The sequence below is a fragment of the Homarus americanus genome, unplaced genomic scaffold, assembly GCF_018991925.1.
Source record: "Homarus americanus isolate GMGI-L3 unplaced genomic scaffold, GMGI_Hamer_2.0 scaffold24694, whole genome shotgun sequence".
Taxonomy (NCBI): domain Eukaryota; kingdom Metazoa; phylum Arthropoda; class Malacostraca; order Decapoda; family Nephropidae; genus Homarus; species Homarus americanus.
The window spans coordinates 7,522,328-7,541,749 of NW_024732780.1; the positions used below are offsets into that span (position 1 = coordinate 7,522,328).

General features: G+C 46.6%; 1 protein-coding gene across 3 annotated transcripts in view; it reads right to left on the minus strand.

The window, feature by feature from the left end:
• LOC121869028 (1-acylglycerol-3-phosphate O-acyltransferase Pnpla3-like) overlaps positions 1–19,079 on the minus strand; it is a 44,878-nt gene extending 25,799 nt beyond the window's left edge. For all 3 annotated transcript variants that reach the window (XM_042370107.1, XM_042370106.1, XM_042370105.1), the window contains exon 1: positions 18,812–19,079. In XM_042370107.1, coding sequence (XP_042226041.1) covers positions 18,812–18,971 — 160 coding nt within the window. In that variant the 5' untranslated portion in view covers positions 18,972–19,079. The remainder of the gene's footprint in view (positions 1–18,811) is intronic.
• Positions 19,080–19,422: the final 343 nt, after the last annotated feature.

Sequence of the window (19,422 nt, forward strand, 5' to 3'; positions counted from 1 at the left end):
CTTGTTAACATTGTACCGTAGTTATGATGATAGGGCTGTTGTTTATATAACTTACTAAACGCTTATCATGGGGGTGCACCTAACTTGACCTGCTTCAGTGAGGAGGAACAGGTCAACGTGTATTTGGGTCAAGTCTTAATACATGTGAGGGAATTTAAAAAGATTTTCTCTCGAGGGTTGAGTGAGCACCTTACCGGAGAGAGAGAGAGAGAGAGAGAGAGAGAGAGAGAGAGAGAGAGAGAGAGAGAGAGAGAATAGCCAATGGAATATGGGCTTATTCTTTTGTGTTACTTTACTGCGGGAGGGGGGGGTGGAGGAGTGGGGGAGAGAAGGATGGGGGGGTGGAGTAACAACACAGATACAAAATCAACAAGAAGAAGACTGGGACAGTGTATTGACTCCTCAGTGACAACACCACACCTTGTGCCACACCATGCGGGGGCTGGGGGGATGAAGGGTGTGGTGTGAAGGGCGGTGACCTCTGTGTGTGTGGAGGGAAAGAGAGGGGGGAGGAGAGGGTGGTGGAAGATGTGAACCCTTGTGTGTGGAGAGGGTGGGAGGGGTGGAGGGGATGAAGAAAAGGGCGGGGAGGTCGTGGGAGGGGTGGAGGGCGGTGACCTCCACTAACATGTGGGAGGGGGAGGGGAGGGGGGCTCTTCATATGTGGAGGGACGGGAAGGTGAGCTGTGAGCCCTTGTTGACCCCACAGAATCTCTCTACACACACACGCAACATACACCCAAATATACACACAGGCACAAACATCCAACATATATACTGACATACACGAGAGATGTATATTACTCCTGCTCTCAAAAATGGTCGTCGAAGCCTTGATTCCACCCCTCCCCCACCACGTGACCTCCCTCTTCCTCCCACATGACTCCCTCTTCCTCCCCTCACGTGACTGCCTTCTCTCTCTCCTCCCTCTCCACCTACACCCCTGTAACCCACCATCCACAGGTCCTGTAGCCACCACCATCACAGGTCCCTAGCAACCACACCATCACAGGTCCCTAGCGACACACCACCATCCTGGGTCCTAGCAACCACACCACCATCCACAGGTCCCCTAGCAACACACCACCATCACAGGTCCCTAGCAACCACCACCATCACAGGTCCCCTAGCAACCCCACACCACCATCACGGGTCCCTAGCAACCACACCACCATCCACAGGTCCCTAGCAACCACACCACCATCCTGGGTCCCTAGCAGCCACACCACCATCACAGGTCCTAACAACCACACCATCTGGGTCTGGCTTAGCCACCACCATCACAGGTCCTAGCAACCACCACCATCACAGGTCCCTAGCAACCACACCACCATCACAGGTCCTAGCAACCACACCACCATCACAGGTCCCTAGCAACCACACCACCATCACAGGTCCCTAGCAACCACACCACCATCACAGGTCCCTAGCAACCACACCACCATCACAGGTCCCTAGCAGCCACACCACCCTACAGGTCCTAGCAACCACACCTGCATCACAGGTCCTAGCAACCACACACCACCATCACAGGTCCCTACTTAGCCACTGCCACCATCACAGGTCCCTAGCAATACTACCATCACAGGTCCCTAGCAACCACACCACCATCACAGGTCTAGCAACCACACACCATCACGGGTCTGTAACCACACCACCATCACAGGTCCCTAGCAACCACACCACCATCACAGGTCCCTAGCAACCACACCACCATCACAGGTCCCTAGCAACCACACCACCATCACAGGTCCCTAGCAACCACACCACCATCACAGGTCCCTAGCAACCACACCACCATCACAGGTCCCTAGCAACCACACCACCATCACAGGTCCCTAGCAACGGCAAGAAGACATGTGTCTCACCTGGCCCCGGGACCACACCTCCACCTGTACGCTCACCTGTAGTAAAGGCCACAATAGAGTGGTGTGCCCCGAGCGGGTTACGCCTTTACTGTACACCTCAGAGGATGTTGACGTCTGTCTCCACCCCCCTCCACCCCCTTCTAATTCTTGCTCCTACTCTCTCTCTCTACCACACCCCCTCTCTCTCTCTCTACCCACACCACTCTCTCTCTCTACCACACCCCACTCTCTCTCTACCACACCCCCCTCTCTCACCACCACTCTCTCTCTCTCTACACCCCACTCTCTCTACCCACCCCTCTCTCTCTACACACCACTCTCTCTCTACCACACCCCCACTCTCTCTCTACCACCCCTCTCTCTCTCCTTCCTCTCTACATTACCACCTTCTCCTCCCTTCCCCTGTCTCCCCCCTAAAAATCTCTGTATTTTTTATAGTTTTGTTGTGGTCTGTAGTTCCCTCCTCATCCTCACCCCCTTCCTATCATGCCCCCACCCCTCCATATCATGCCCCCACACCTCCCTATCATGCCCCACCACCTCCCTATCATGCCCCCACACCCCTCCATATCATGCCCCACCCCTCCCTATCATGCCCCACCCCTCCATATCATGCCCCACACCTCCCTATCATGCCCCCACACCCCTCCATATCCTTGCCCCACACCCCTCCATATCATGCCCCCACACCCGCCTGATTTAACAGATTACAGCGCCGCAATGGGTCACAAATCCAGATTACACTTACTATAAATAACTCGGTAAATATGTATATATGTAGATAAAAAACTCCCCTCACATACTAGAACTGCAGTAGAGTATTAGTGAAAGATACTGTATCACTCGTTAATACCGAGCGTGTGTCACTCTGTATCACTCGTTAATACCGGTGTGTCACTCTGTATCACTCGTTAATACCGGGCGTGTGTCACTCTGTAGCACTCGTTAATACCGGGCGTGTGTCACTCTGTATCACTCGTTAATACCGGGCGTGTGCTCTGTATCACTCGTTAATACGGGTGCGTTCTGTCACTCGTTAACCGGGCGTGTGTCCTCTGTATCCTCGTTAACCGGGCGTGTGTCACTCTGTATCACTCGTTAATACCGGGCGTGTGTCACTCTGTAGCACTCGTTAATACCGGGCGTGTGTCACTCTGTATCACTCGTTAATACCGGGCGTGTGTCACTCTGTATCACTCGTTAATACCGGGCGTGTGTCACTCTGTATCCTCGTAATACCGGGCGTGTGTCTCTCTGTATCACTCGTTAATACCGGGCGTGTGTCACTCTGTAGCCTCGTTACGGTGTGTGTCACTCTGTATCACTCGTTAATACCGGGCGTGTGTCCTCTGTATCACTCGTTAATACGGGCGTGTGTCCTCTGTATCACTCGTTAATACCGGGCGTGTGTCACTCTGTATCACTCGTTAATACCGGGCGTGTGTCACTCTGTATCACTCGTTAATACCGGGCGTATATCACTCTGTATCACTCGTTAATACCGGGCGTGTGTCACTCTGTATCACTCGTTAATACCGGTGTGTGTACTCTGTATCACTCGTTAATACCGGGCGTGTCACCTGATGATTAAACACCCCAGCTTATGTTACCTGATGATTACCCATCCCAGCTTAGTCACCTGATGATTAAACACCCCAGCTTATGTTACCTGATGATTACCCATCCCAGCTTAGTCACCTGATGATTAAACACCCCAGCTTATGTTACCTGATGATTAGCCATCCCAGCTTAGTCACCTGATTATTAAACACCCCAGCTTATGTTACCTGATGATTAATCCCAGCTTAGTCACCTGATGATTAAACACGCATTTGGATGTTTAATCTCAATGTGAAACAAGCTGGAACGAATCTTTAGGTTATCTGATAAGTTACACAGATAGAGGACGAGGTCAACACTCCTGAAAAAGCTAAGTCCTGGAAAAGATGACATGTCTCCTGAAAAAGCTAAGTCCTGGAAAAGATGACATGTCTCCTGAAAAAGCTAAGTCCTGGAAAAGATGACATGTCTCCTGAAAGTCCTGGAAAAGATGACATGACATCATATCTTTACATATATATGTAACTTAAGCTACATATAAAGGAGCCGATGACTGGGTCGTCAGCTTGGTCACGGTCACTCATTACTACGTCAAGTCATGCATCAAGGAAACTCACCCGTCACCTTTTTACGTTTATCCTCTTCGCAAATGATCGGCTCACAGTTCAGTTGACTCACCTAATATGTGTATCTTAAAAATAATCCACCAGGGTGTAGTTATGACCTTGAGAGGGAGAGGAGGGGGTGGAGTGTTGACAGAAACCAACGCTGGCTCGCACACTCACGCGTCCTGTGTAGCGTAGGCCTAAGGTTGGCTGTGGCGGTCATCAACCTCCTTGCTTACTGTTATTCACACTAATATACGCCTATCAAGTCTTCTACGCCCCTGAGTCACGTTATATCTTCACTAAGACGACCAAGGACCAACCTCCGTCATGGAATTTGTTATTGTGTATAAGAACGCGGCGTCACGCATGAATTAATCCGCTGTGAATCCAAGAACGTAAACAAAGAACACCCCAGTCCGTTCCACCCCCACGGTGAATCTGGCGGGGGAACAGTGTAAGACCACAGATTAACATTAATAAGACCGTCACCAAAATAATACACACTGGGCAGTTAACAAAGGCTTCTCTGTCCCGGGTCTGGTGGTGAACACCGTGGTACAGTACAGCAAGACAAATGGCCGAATTTTGTGATTATATTTCCCTTGGATGTTTGTGTTGACCTTTTCGCGGTGTGTGTGTGCACGACCCAAAAGACAGTAACCATACAACAAAACAGCTACACGTGACCATCTTGGTCCACGGCGCCTCACATAAAAGTGTGAACGTTTACTAGTCGGTCCACACTATCCGCCACATAATCCAACGGCATAATAAGATTACTAACCGTGTGTATTGGTCAGATCTTGGTGTTAATACCTGTCAAATTTTCAGTGTTACCATCTGTCAGCTCACGGCGTACCATTGGTGTGTACAGCAGTTGGTAGACTCCCTGGAGCTGGTAGCCAGGGCCGGATTTACCTACGCTGTGGGCGGCCCACAAATAGGTACCCACTGGTAGCAGTGGGTGTGGGTACTGTACCTGCCCTTAATCGGCTCCCGTCTTTAGCACCTTCACTACTGGACGACACTTTTACTATACTATTTGGCTGACGACACACGACTTTATTTAGCAGAGAGGGGGTAGGGGCGTACACGAGAGTTAGTTAACACCCCAGATGATCACTGGCTCCCGCCTCACTTAACACACACCTCAGTGTCAAGACCTGACTGAATTACTCACAATAGGCAAACTGTACTACAAGCTTTGTCAATAAATTTGTTAAACTTAAAACACGATGAAATTCACCTTAACATAACGGAGAATATAACAATAGAACTAAGACAATTATCACTGTCCACTGTATGTAACTAAGATGTACTTGACAGCTTATATCACCAAAATGTTCAATAAACATATCTGACAGTTTATAAGTTAATAAATATAGCTGACAGTTTAATATCTATAAATTGTGAGCCCCAGTACACACCGCTGACAGTTTGGGCGGGAAACTCACAGATCGATCACTAGTTTTGTTTATTAAGAACACTGTTACCAACACCTCTGCTCACCTCAGCTTTATAATCACTATATCGGGAAATCGAATAAAATGTTTACTATATATCACATCTATCTAACTTATATATCTTATAATCATCATATATTTCCTGTTTGTTTTATAGAGAACTATAATAAATAAACTTTCTCGCGACAATTGAGTTACAATATATGGCAACATTGCTGGGTTCTGCATCACTTGGCATACACAGGCGAGACAGACTGATGTACTTTATATACTCCTACACCCCCCTCCCCCCTCTCGCTCCACCAGGTACTTTATACACTCCTACACCCCCTCCCCCTCTCGCTCCACCAGGTACTTTATACCTCCACCCCCCTCCCCCTCCGCTCCACCAGGTACATACACTCCCACACCCCACCTCCCCTCTCGCTCCACCAGGTACTTTATACCTCCTACCCCCTCCCCCTCTCCTCCACCAGGTACTTTATACACTCCCCCTCCCCCTCTCCCGCTCCACCAGTGCCTATACACTCCCTACCCCTCCCCTCTCGCTCCACCAGGTACTTTATACACTCCTACACCCCCTCCCCCTCTCGCTCCCAGGTCCTTTATACACTCCCCACCCCTCCCCCTCTCGCTCCACCAGGTACTTTATACCTCCCCCACCCCTCCCCTCTCCTCGCTCCAGAGTACTTTATACACTCCCACACCTCCCCTCGCTCCAGGTACTTTATACACTCCCCACCCTCCCCCTCTCGCTCCAGGTACTTTATACCCTACACCCCTCCCCCTCTCGCTCCTGGTACTGCCACACTCCCACCCCTTCCACCAGGTGCTACACTCCCCCCCTCCCCCTCTCGCTCCCAGGTACTTTATACCTCCTCACCCCCCTCCCCCTCTCGCTCCACCAGGTACTTTATACACTCCACCCCCTCCCCCCCTCGCTCCACCAGGTGCTTTATACACCTCCTACCCCCTCCCCCTCTCGCTCAGGTACTTATACACTCCTACACCTCCCCCTCTCGCTCACCAGGTACTTTATACACTCCCCACCCCCTCCCCTCTCGCTCCACCAGGTACTTATACACTCCCCCCCCTCCCCCTCCTCCACCAGGTGCTATACCTCCTACACCCCCTCCCCCCTCTCGCTCCGGTGCTATACACTCTACACCCCCTCCCCCTCTCCGCTCCAGGTACTATACCTCCCCACCCCTCCCCTCTCGCTCCATCAGTACTTTATACACTCCTACACCCCTCCCCTCTCCTCCCAGTACTTACCTCCACACCCCTCCCCCTCCCGCTCCAGGTACTTTATACACTCCAACACCCCTCCCCCTCTCGCTCCACCAGGCTATACCTCCAACACCCCCTCCCCCTCGCCCACCAGGTACTTATACCTCCTACACCCCTCCCCCTCTCGCTCCACCAGGTACTATACCTCCAACACCCCCTCCCTCTCGCTCCACCAGGTACTTCCTCTTCTTAGTGATTCTATCTACCTCTCATCTCTCTCTCTCTCTCCATTTAAACTTTAATTATATTTACATTATCTCATACTTTGGTTGACGTAATTTTTCTGTATCTCTTTATCAGTCACTAGAGAGAGTACATCACCACACCCCAATAACAGTACAGTTTGCACAGTTACACCCCCACCACCACACCAGGTATGCGTCCATTTGTGGTGGTGACGTCATGACCTCTACCACAACGTGCGTACCAGCTACGGCTTCACCACACACACACACATTTTTCTTAAGGCTATAAAAGCAGATCAGGGATTTTTTCCGTCACAAAAGTTGACAAAAAGTGAAGGAAATAAATGTAACACAAGCAACAACAGAGTGAAAACATACATACATACATACATACATACATACATACATACATACTGTACATACATACATACATACATACAGGGGACGGGGTATGACAAACACTACATATACACACAAGTATGGCGTCGAAAAAGTCATTTACTTCTCCCTCACCTCCCCCAAGGGTTATCTCAGCCACCATACACGACTGTCTGCCTTATAACAGTCACCAGGTCAAACTCATTGACCCGCCGGTGTGTTGCTGTACTCGTAAGTGTTCCCAGCCGTTACCAACACCTCTTCCCTCCCTGACCAGATATCCCTCCTCCTAGTCACAGGCCTGGCACTAGGGACCTGCCACACTTTGCCATAAACAGATAAATTGTACCGGTTCACCCCACACACTCATCATGCTGTCACTTTATGTAACTTGCTGACGAAACCCATGACCCTTCAGGCTTTTACGCCCTTAATGCACAGTCATGAAGGCAAGCATGGACTACGCATGCTTCCCAGATGGGCGCTGTAAACGTTTCTGTGCTTCACCTTGCACAGGATGACAGGGATGCCCAATAAACTAGCTCCCTCGGGGACAAATATTAAAAATTAAGTTTTAAGTAACATTTCCACCAATCGGTGGCCATGACCCTCTGACCCAACCAATCACGGATGAACCTCGTGGGGGAGGAGACAGTCATGCGCAGGGGTTCAAACGTTACCACACTGATTATGTGAACTCTCTCAGACGCGAGGTATACGAGAGAGAGAGAGACTAAATTAAAGAAGATAAGTACATAAAGACTGATAAGCAAATACATAGAAATATGCGAGTCGTGAGTGGCAGGTGATGACCTGCCACTCCGGCTGTTGAGTCCAGGTTACCATGGCAACCTAGATAATGTACACATCCGGCCGCCATGTTTATAATGTGCCACACACTCGACTTTATATCATTAACGTGTATAAAAATCTTCCACCAACATTTTAACTCCCGGTATTTTCCCGCTTAATCCTTTTTCCATTTAAACTGTCAGCATTTAACTCTTAATACACGGATCATGTGGAGATTCCCCTCCCCAAGCTTATATCACCTGAGGATTAAACAAACAATATAACGCTCTTTGGGGGAATACATTACGTTAGGTTTAGTTTGATTAGGAAAGGTTAAGTAGATTAGGTTAGTCGAGGCAGCACGTACGGAGGTTCACACGCGCGAGACAAACGGGTTATTATGTAACAAACACACAGGGTCAAGGTAAACCACTATCCTGGTCTTCACTCTCATAACGTGATGTAGTATGTTGTGACCCACGACACTGTACAGTGGAGGTGTTACATAATATACACAAGGCTACACCTTAACTAAATGTGTTCACTTGACTAACCCTTAGGAAAGGTTAGGTTAGCATTAGGATGGTTAACCTTGAGGTGAAATAAGCTGGAGGTCGACCTTGTAGGTGTTCCCTCTTGTTCTGCACAGTTATCCCCCGTCAAGGCCGGCTCCTGCCGTCACACCCAACATGTTGATGAACAGTTATGTGGAGCGCACACACACACACACACACACACACACACACACACACACACACACACACACACACACACACACACACACACACACTCTCACTCACTCACTCACTCACACACACTCTCACTCACACACACACACACACTCACACTCTCACTCACACACACAATAAAGTGTTTACTCTCAATATTATCCTCTATATAATTATCACTATAAGTGTTTACTGAACTTAGGACTTCACCCCTTGATTCTCTGAGATACTGGGGTATGTGTGTGTGTGTGTGTGTGATGTGTGTGTGTGTGTGTGTGTGTGTGTGTGTGTGTGTGTGTGTCTGTGTGTGTGTAATAATAACTAACAGTTTATGAAATTCTGCAGCCCGAAGGCTGAAAATATACATTGGACATAAATGACTTATTACATACATTGGTGGTTTAACAAAAGCCTTCATTAGAGAAAGGTAAAGGAACATACAGATTAATGTAGGTGTTGAACAGCAAACTCGTAGTGTAGTAACCTCCCAGATGGTGTTAGGAGGAACTCACGTGGAGTAGTTCCCCAGATGGTGTTATGAGGACCTGGCGTGGTGTAGTAATTCCCCGCAGATGGTGTTATGAGGGACTCACGTGGTGGTAATTCCCCACAGATGGTGTTATGAGGGACCTCACGTGGTGTAGTAACCGTCACAGATGGTGTGTGATGAGGCCTCACGTGGTGTAGTAATTCCTCACAGATGGTGTTATGAGGCCTCACGTAGTAACTCCGTCACAGATGGTGTTATGAGGGCTCAATGTGTGTAGTAATTCCTCACAGATGGTGTATGAGGGACCTCACGTGGTGTAGTAATTCCCCACAGATGGGTGTGATGAGGGACTTGACGTGGTGTAGTAATCCTCACATATGGTGTTATGAGGGACATGTGGTGTAGTAATCTCACAGATGGTGTTATATGAGTGAGGTTTTCTTAGACGGATTAACACATCGCTGGTTGTTGTTGGGTCTCACGGGCCGTTATCACTGGTACCTGGGACCTCACTGTGTGAAGGTTAACATGGGTAACTGTTACTGTTGAGTTGTTCTCACTGACTTAAGCACTGTTCACCACTGTTCACCTCTGTTTAACACTGGTTCCGTTCTTTCCTAAGTGAAATTGTAACTTCTGGCGAGAACTTGTTGATATTCCGGTGGGGAGGAGGGTTCAGGGGAGGAGTTGGTATGGGCCAACTTAGTTGCTGACTCACATGCTCCAGAGACAGTATTCTTATTCGGTGGCCGGATGGTGGCGTGTGTGTGTGTGTGTGTGAGTGTGTGTGTGTGTGTGTTGTGTGTGGATAGAAGAGTTGGTACATCTTGCCCAACACATGTGTGTGTGTGTGTGTGTGTGTGTGTGTGTGTGTTGTGTGTGTGTGTGTGTGTGTCTTGCTCTGTGTGTGCGTTATCAAGATGGTTCTTGTTGATGTTATCATATCATTGTAAGGGTTACAGTATGTACAAATAATTGTCCACACACGCACACACACACACACTCACACAGAGACGCACACATACACACACAGACACCCACACACATACACTCACACAGAGACGCACACACCCATGACCACGTGAGGTCCTTCATATCAACACACAAGGACGAGTTACTACACCCCGTGAACACCTCACCACCTGGTGTCTCCATGACCAGCCCACACCGGGCATCAACTGCAAACTATAATAATTTGTTTGTTCAATTCATGTTCCTTCTTCTTTCAGTGGAAAGCTTTAGTTAAACGACCCACCCGCCCCATGTCTTTGTATGTAATAAGTCATTTTTTCTAATGTATATATTCAGCCTTCGGGCTGCCGACTTTTTCAATAAACCGTTAATTACTATTATTTATTACACACACACACACACACACCCCTTTTCAAAATGGCCGACGATGGCTATATAAGATGGCTGACAGACACAGGTAAGGTGTGTTGTGGTGCTGACAGACACAGGTAAGGTGTGTTGTGGTGCTGACAGACACAGGTAAGGTGTGTTGTGGTGCTGACAGACACAGGTGAGGTGTGTTGTGGTGCTGACAGACACAGGTGAGGTGTGTTGTGGTGCTGACAGACACAGGTAAGGTGTGTTGTGGTGCTGACAGACACAGGTAAGGTGTGTTGTGGTGCTGACAGACACAGGTGAGGTGTGTTGTGGTGCTGACAGGCCTGGGTAGAGGTGTGTTGTGGTGCTGACAGACACAGGTAAGGTGTGTTGTGGTGCTGACAGACACAGGTACCTGATGATTTTGTACAGGTGTGGTGTGTATGTAGAGAGGAACTTTGTGTGTGTATATTAATAATTTACTTATCACCCTCACCTCTCCCCCCACCATCCCTCCCCTCTCCCCACCCATCTCTCCAACCCTCCCCTCCCTAGCACCCCCATCCCTCACCCCTCTCCCCCACCCATCCTCCCCTCTCCCCACCCATCCTCTCCAACCCCCCTCTAGCACCCCCCACCCACTCCCCTCTCCCCTCATCCCTCCCTCTCCCCACCCATCTCCAACCCTCCCCTCCTAGCACCCCATCCACTCCTCTCCCCCACCCATCCCTCCCCTCTCCCCCACCCATCTCCAACCCTCCCCTCTATAGCACCCCCCCACCCCACTCCCACCTCATTCCATTCACCCCCACCACTCCCCCCACCTCACTTCCACCCAATCTCTCTCTCCACTCCTCCACGGCTGCGCTCTGCACCACTGCGTAGAAAGAGGTCTTGCAAGAGAGGATGAGGGAGAGAAAGAGAGAAAGCAGAACAAGGAGGGAGAAATGAACAAATAAATAAACGCGAGGGGGAGTAATATAATAAAAGAGAATAACGAGAGAAAAGAATAAAGGGAGGAGGTAGAGAAAAATGGATAAAGGAGAGCGAGAGAGAGGCACCAATTACATAACACCGCCAGCCCACCACCTACCTGTTCCCGCCAAAACTGTTTTGTTTATGTTACGTCAGCTGTTGCGACCTGACAAGTGGCGGCCATCTTGGGGAATTAATGTGTTCTATTGATTGATATTAAATACATCTGGCAACCCTGTCTCTCTCTCTTACCCTCCTCCCTCTCTCTCTTACCCTCCAACCTCTCTCTCTCTCTTACCCTCCTCCCTCTCTCTCTCTTACCCTCCAACCTCTCTCCCTCTCTCTTACCCTCCTCCCTCCCTCTCTCTCTCTCTTACCCTCCTCCCTCCCTCTCTCTTATGTGTGTTAATAAGTACACAAGCAGACTCACTCCCCCAGCCTGTGTCACATGAAGATTAACCACCCCAACACTATCAGGGGGGTTAGGTTAGCGGACACAAGATGAGAGAGTGAATCTACGGGTAATCTTTAATAATGTTAAATGTGGTCAAGGCCGAGACACTTATACAACACATGTAATAAAAAAAAACTCATTAACAACCATAACTAGAACCAATAATCTGAGAGCCATTACGTCATTATTAGCTTCATTAATTACTGTTATCGACCTTATCACCAGTCGCCGATATACGTAAAAACAAATTACGTTCCCGGTACAAACTGGCTATCATCACTACAATCTACACTTCTGCCACAGCCAATTACGCGGTGAGTTCAATAAATAATACTGTAATGGATTATACACACCAGAAAGAGTAGATATAGCGGTATATTATGACCCAAAACAGTAACTTCATTATACCGGACGGCTCACCACACTCGGGAGCTATGTACATATTCAAATATTTTATACCAATTAATATTCATACGACCTTGTGGAGTGAAGTAAGAGCCTGACCCAGTCTTATATGTTGTACTGATTACGTATAATGTTGTTCCTGCCTTGAATGTTGTGAATATAATGATAATTCACTTACCAAACGCTTCTGGTGTTAATTCACAATAACTGTAGTGCGTGGTGTCTCTTATGGTTCCCGCCTAAACCTGCAGCAGCCAGACGTTCATCACAACACCCGCGGTGAGGCTGTTACGGCGCTTCAACAACTACTACTAAGGTATTTAACACTGTAACTATAGGTCAGTCATTGCAGTAGTCATTAACAATTACATAAGTATGATACAACTCCAGCCACAAGTTATATAAACAAACTTGTGGCGGAAATGACAATGGAGCTTCCAACTTTGTTCTACAAGTGTTGTTATAATGGCTGTTGGCGTTTATGGACACCGAAGGATTATAATAAAGTAAAGAAGAAACATTTGTTGAGTAGTTTGTTGAGTGGAGATTGGCTTCCCTCTACCTGTGACTCTTAATGGCTTGTGTATGAACATTTTAGGAGCACAGAGAGAGAGAGAGAGAGAGTGTGTGTCAATGTCGAGGGAAATCTAGAACAGCCTTGGCAACACAGTAACGATAAAAGATGACGGACATTTAACAGCAATATTTATTTTTCAAGCAAACTTAAATTAGGTTAGTGTGGTTCCCTGGCTGCCACTGTGACATATTTTGTAAGGCGAGCCAGGGCGCCATCTTGCGGGGAAGAGTCGCCGAGTTGTCTGGTCTACAAAAGAAGTTAACGACAAACAGGATATCATTCGTATCTAACAAAATGTATAAATAAACTTAGTCTGTAATTATTAACAAATATGTGTGTTGGTTTATTATCGCAATCACAAACTAACTGTAGTATTTCCTGGATGCTGCTACACTCCCTCCAGAGCTGTCAACTCAACAATTTATAACAAAACCAAACTAAATTAAGTCAGAATCTAATCGCCCATTATGTACAAAATAATATATCAATATCGCTGTTGGCGTAGATCAACCACATCCGCTCACCACCACTGCAGCTCTCACTATTTTCTCGTGTTCAAATTACATCTGTGTCGTGCTGCAGAATAATATAGGTATTTTGCGATTCTTTAACTCAGCCGTCGGAAACTGGGCAAACTTTCCTGCCAGAAAACAATTATTTGTGTCCACATATTACATTTCCTAACACACATCTTCACTCAGGCGCCCCGCACAGCCTACGAGATGATGTGTTACCTTACAGTACTATACAGGTGTGTTGTCTGACCTTATAACGCTTTGTAGTAAATAAGTTCCAGAGTGCTGACAGATAGATAAATATATTGACGTTTTTGTTCAGTAAAATCGTCAAAAAATGACATTGAATTATCAAATGAATAAACATTGGAGGTACAGTACAGGCTGGTGGACTGTAATGGGGAACTATGTGATCATTATCTTGAGATCTGTTCCCTTTATTGATTTATCATCTTATAACTATCTCTGTGGTTTGAGAGTAACAATGGTAGGTTGTTATGTCTAATAAACAACCACAAAGAAAATAAGCTTTTAAACATCTACCTTGAACTGTCCTGATGGATGTTTAACATTGTAACTACGGTACACTGTCCATGATTAACTGAACCTGTATGGTACTGAACACTGACCTCCCCATCACTAGGATGATGGTAATAACTGGTAAATCACTCCTCAACAATAACCCACCACTAAGATGTAATATTCACACTTTAAACTACAATATTCAGGACTGGTATAATAAATATGACCACTAGACCAAAATGTCGCCCGGAAAGCCTCGTCTTGCCCACTAAGAATAACAAATAATCTATATTCTTCGTATGGTAGATATATTCCTCCCGATATAAAGTTAAATACAGCACCAGACACCGCCGTAACTAGATACGTTCACTTAACTATGCATCAGTTTAGAGACAATATTAACATACAAAATCGTTTTGCGGATATCGAATAGGCTTTAACCTGTGCCTTTGTATACATTAACCATTTGACGTTAGTTATGTGTAGTTATATATTATTTAGTACGTATTTCAGCAAAAGGACGACGGTTAGCAAATGCTATTAGTTGCAACCAATAGTCAGGTCTATTCCCCATAGTAAACCATTTGACCTGTATATTATATTTCCACCTATCAGCTACTGAGCCAATAGGAGGGCTGGGTCATGCCCTGCCCTCTGTCTGGCCAATCACAGTACAAACTGAGGGTGGCGCGACATGCCTGCTGTTCAAGGCAGGAAAGTGATGCCACACACCACTTGTGTCTGTGCAGTATCTATCCTCGGTAAAACACCACATACATTGATATTAACTGTATTACTGTCTCAGTGAAGGTCAGTAACATACAAGATACAGCGATGAATCAAGCTGTCCACACTACAGTTACCTGCTTGTTGCCTCCACTTCCCCAAGACCAACTATAGTACCCTCGACAGTACCTTTAACAGTACCGTGAACAGTACCGTGAACATAATACGGAGTTGATTATAGTTAATGTATTAGAGAGACATCACGAGTTGACCCTAATTGAAATAGGTGCGTAATAACGTTGGCCTCACGATTTGGATCACTTGAAGATTCACCATCCCAGCCTAACTCCTAAATAACGTTCGTGGTTAATCTTTAGGTGTGGAGATTATTCAGATGATCCCATATTTCAACAGATAATTCTCTCCGGGTAGCGCGATTGGTTAATACTGTAATCAGGTGACCCGACGATTTTAATTATGGATATATATTTATCTAGCCTCTAACTAACGCCGCCAGGTGGGTGACAGTTCCTTAAACACCAAACTCACTAAAACTAATCATTACACACCTGCATCTGACCATCACTGATCTTCACCGCCTCACTAAAACAAACAACTCCGCCATGTGTCAAGATTTGTTCAGAGGGAGAGTGTTGCCGTCATGTCCCATGATAAAAACAGAACTGGTCATTGGCAAGAGATCCAGACACACAGACAGAACGACATAAACAATGAATAATAATAACTCATAACAAAACACCAATAAAGGGATAGAAAACAATAAAAATGCGAGAGCAAAGACAAACACTAACTCCCCGAGAGGAAATTAGTAAATATACGCAGCCAGACGACCATCAGCTGATCTTCCCGCCAAAACTTTACATTATCACTCAGCACCCATCCACCACCCCATCGGTTATATAAGTCACTGGGTGTCTAGTAAACTGATCCCGTTAAATCTTGATGCCGACAACAATCCCTAAGTGCTGGGGAGCTGTGTTTATTTTGCTGACGGCGACCGACAAGACGCCATGTAACGCCAAAGTTATGTGCTGACTCATACACACACTCGCCCCGTCCCCCTCTCTCTCTTTGATTGCTTCTCTTTACAATTTACTTTTGATATTTTTTTAATTATCTAACACTACTTCACACAATACTTCACCATAATCTAAATATATAAACATACAGTTTCCACTACACTAATTAGAGTGGAAGTCGCGAGGAGGCAGACAGGTGTACAGTGACAACAGCCCTTATTACACACCTGGCTGAACACATCTGCCCTTCACGTGACGGGGTAGACAGGTGATTGGGGGGAGAGCCACCAGGTGTGTCATCAACACCACGTGGGTCATGTGAGTTAGTAAACAAAACAGGCCGACAGAGGCGTCTCTCCCTCTCCCTGCAATGTTTGTCTCTGTTACCATTACTATCTAAACATACTTATAAGAACATCCAGCTAAACCTGAACTTATACCTCAATGTGTTAAATAAACGAGTATTAAGATATATACCGTAACAAACCAATGTTAATTAAACACATGTTATCTACACGTACCTGACTTGTTATTAATTTTACAAAATTCAGAAGCCCCACTACCTCTTATACAGTACACGTTGAAAAAACTGTACCCACCCACCTTGTGTCACAGGTGGCGCACGTGCTCTTCGTAAATTCTGGCGGGAAGGTATTGATTTTTGGCGGTAAGGATGAGGGTTACGAGCTTATGGCGTGTGTGATGAGGTAGATATTGGTATTACAGGTGGAGGGACTCGAGCAACAGTATACTGTACACGACCTTGCCAGCCAGCCAGCCATCACATGGTTGTCAACTGCCAACATTTATTATGATAAAGTACTACTGTAGAAGACTGCCATTTACACCATAATCACAATACAGCACAAAGCTGAGAAACCTTCAACACGATCGTATAAAAAAATAAAATAAAGAGCAGTTTTCATCCGGGATCATCTTCACTTAATAAACAAACTGGTTTATGTTGGTTAGTGTAGTAAAGACGACAGGTGAGGTACACAACAGGACCAACACTATCACCACTTGTAGTAAAGACGTCAGGTGAGGTACACAACACGACCAACACTATCACCACTTGTAGTAAAGACGGCAGGTGAGGTACACAACAGTACCAACACTATCACCACTTGTAGTAAAGACGGCAGGTGAGGTACACAACAGGACCAACACTATCACCACTTGTAGTAAAGACGGCAGGTGAGGTACACAACAGGACCAACACTATCACCACTTGTAGTAAAGACGGCAGGTGAGGTACACAACAGTACCAACACTATCACCACTTGTAGTAAAGACGGCAGGTGAGGTACACAACAGGACCAACACTATCACCACTTGTAGTAAAGACGGCAGGTGAGGTACACAACAGGACCAACACTATCACCACTTGTAGTAAAGACGGCAGGTGAGGTACACAACAGGACCAACACTATCACCACTTGTAGTAAAGCACGGCAGGTGAGGTACACAACAGGACCAACACTATCACCACTTGTAGTAAAGACGGGCAGGTGAGGTACACAACAGGACCAACACTATCACCACTGTAGTAAAGACGGCAGGTGAGGTACAATAACAGGACCAACACTATCACCACTTGTAGTAAAGACGGCAGGTGAGGTACAATAACAGGACCAACACTATCACCACCACTTGTAGTAAAGACGGCAGGTGAGGTACACAACAGGACCAACACTATCACCACTTGTAGTAAAGACGGCAGGTGAGGTACACAACACGACCAACACTATCACCACTTGTAGTAAAGACGGCAGGTGAGGCACAACAGCACCAACACTATCACCACTTGTAGTAAAGCACTTGGCAGGTGAGGTACATACCAGACCAAACACTATCACCAATTTGTAGTAAAGACGGCAGGTGAGGTACAATAACAGGACCAACACTATCATCACCACTTGTGGTAAAGACGGCAGGTGAGGCTACCAACAGGACCAACACTATCACCACTTGTAGTAAAGACGGCAGGTGAGGTACACAACAGGCCAACACTCATCACCCACTTGTAGTAAAGACGGCAGGTGAGGCACACAACACGATCAACACTATCACCACTTGTAGTAAAGACGGCAGGTGAGGTACACAACAGGACCAACACTATCACCACTTGTAGTAAAGACGGCAGGTGAGGTACACAACAGGACCAACACTATCACCACTTGTAGTAAAGACGACAGGTGAGGTACACAACAGGACCAACACTATCACCACTTGTAGTAAAGACGACAGGTGAGGTACACAACAGTACCAACACTATCACCACTTGTAGTAAAGACGGCAGGTGAGGTACACAACAGGACCAACACTATCACCACTTGTAGTAAAGACGGCAGGTGAGGTACACAACAGGACCAACACTATCACCACTTGTAGTAAAGACGGCAGGTGAGGTACACAACAGGACCAACACTATCACCACTTGTGTATCTCACTAAAGTTTTTTTCTTTAAGTCTCGTCTTAAGCCGTGTGTCACCGCCCTGCTATCCCGTAATCTTTCGTCTGGCAGTTCCGGGGTTCAAGGTCGACATAATATTGTTTGTTTGTTTGTGTACAAGTTAACAGTTTCTGGTTCACATTGTTTGGGGCCGAGCAGACAGGTAGTGCACAGTATTAGCATCTCGGTGTACGTGTTGGATTGACTAACAGTTCGTGACAACACAGCCTTTTATTATACTAACCTTCATTAATAATGGAACATCATGTGATAAGCCTAAGTTGTTTGTTATAGTAACATATAGAAAGAATCTTCCAGGTTAATATTTCACTACTGCATTTGTTTTAGGGCAACATCATGACAGACTAAGTGTAGGACGGCGTAATGTGCCGACACCTTTAAGTTAGTAATAGAGCCAGGTTCCTTACATAAGAGTAAGTGTTGACTTACCCAGCGGTGAGTCACACAGCAGACACACGGCCGCAAGAGCTCCTGCAGACGCTCCTGAAATCTTGTTCACCAACAAATTGGGAGCGTATTTTTTTAGACAGGCAGCCACGCCCACGTGGTATATGCCCAGGAACCCACAACCCGCAAATGAGAAGTTCATGTTGACCTGGGGAGAAGTAAAATCCTAAAAACGATCACAAGTCCGAGAAACCCAACACACAGAGAAGTGAAGAGAGAGTGAGTGCACACAACCCACCCCAACCGCGTACACGCGCTGACTGAACGGATTGTTGTGATCCGACAGCTGAGAGGTGTGTATATCTGACGTCACAGGTTCCTCGCCGCTCATTGGCTCCTGATGGCATGGCGTGTCGGTGACGCAATCACACGCGTTCTGTGATTAGTCGATGTGTTGCAGAATATCCTATTTTTAGACTAGTGATTATTTTCCTTCTCAGTTAAAGTTGCAGATGTTCTTTTAGTCTTTGGCATTGTTTTATACAATGAATTATTCAGACACACGAGATTATATTTCTACGTCAACGGTCAACGAAGAAAGACACAGTACAATAATGTGACCTTTAGAGAAGCCCGGAAGGACCAACACCCTG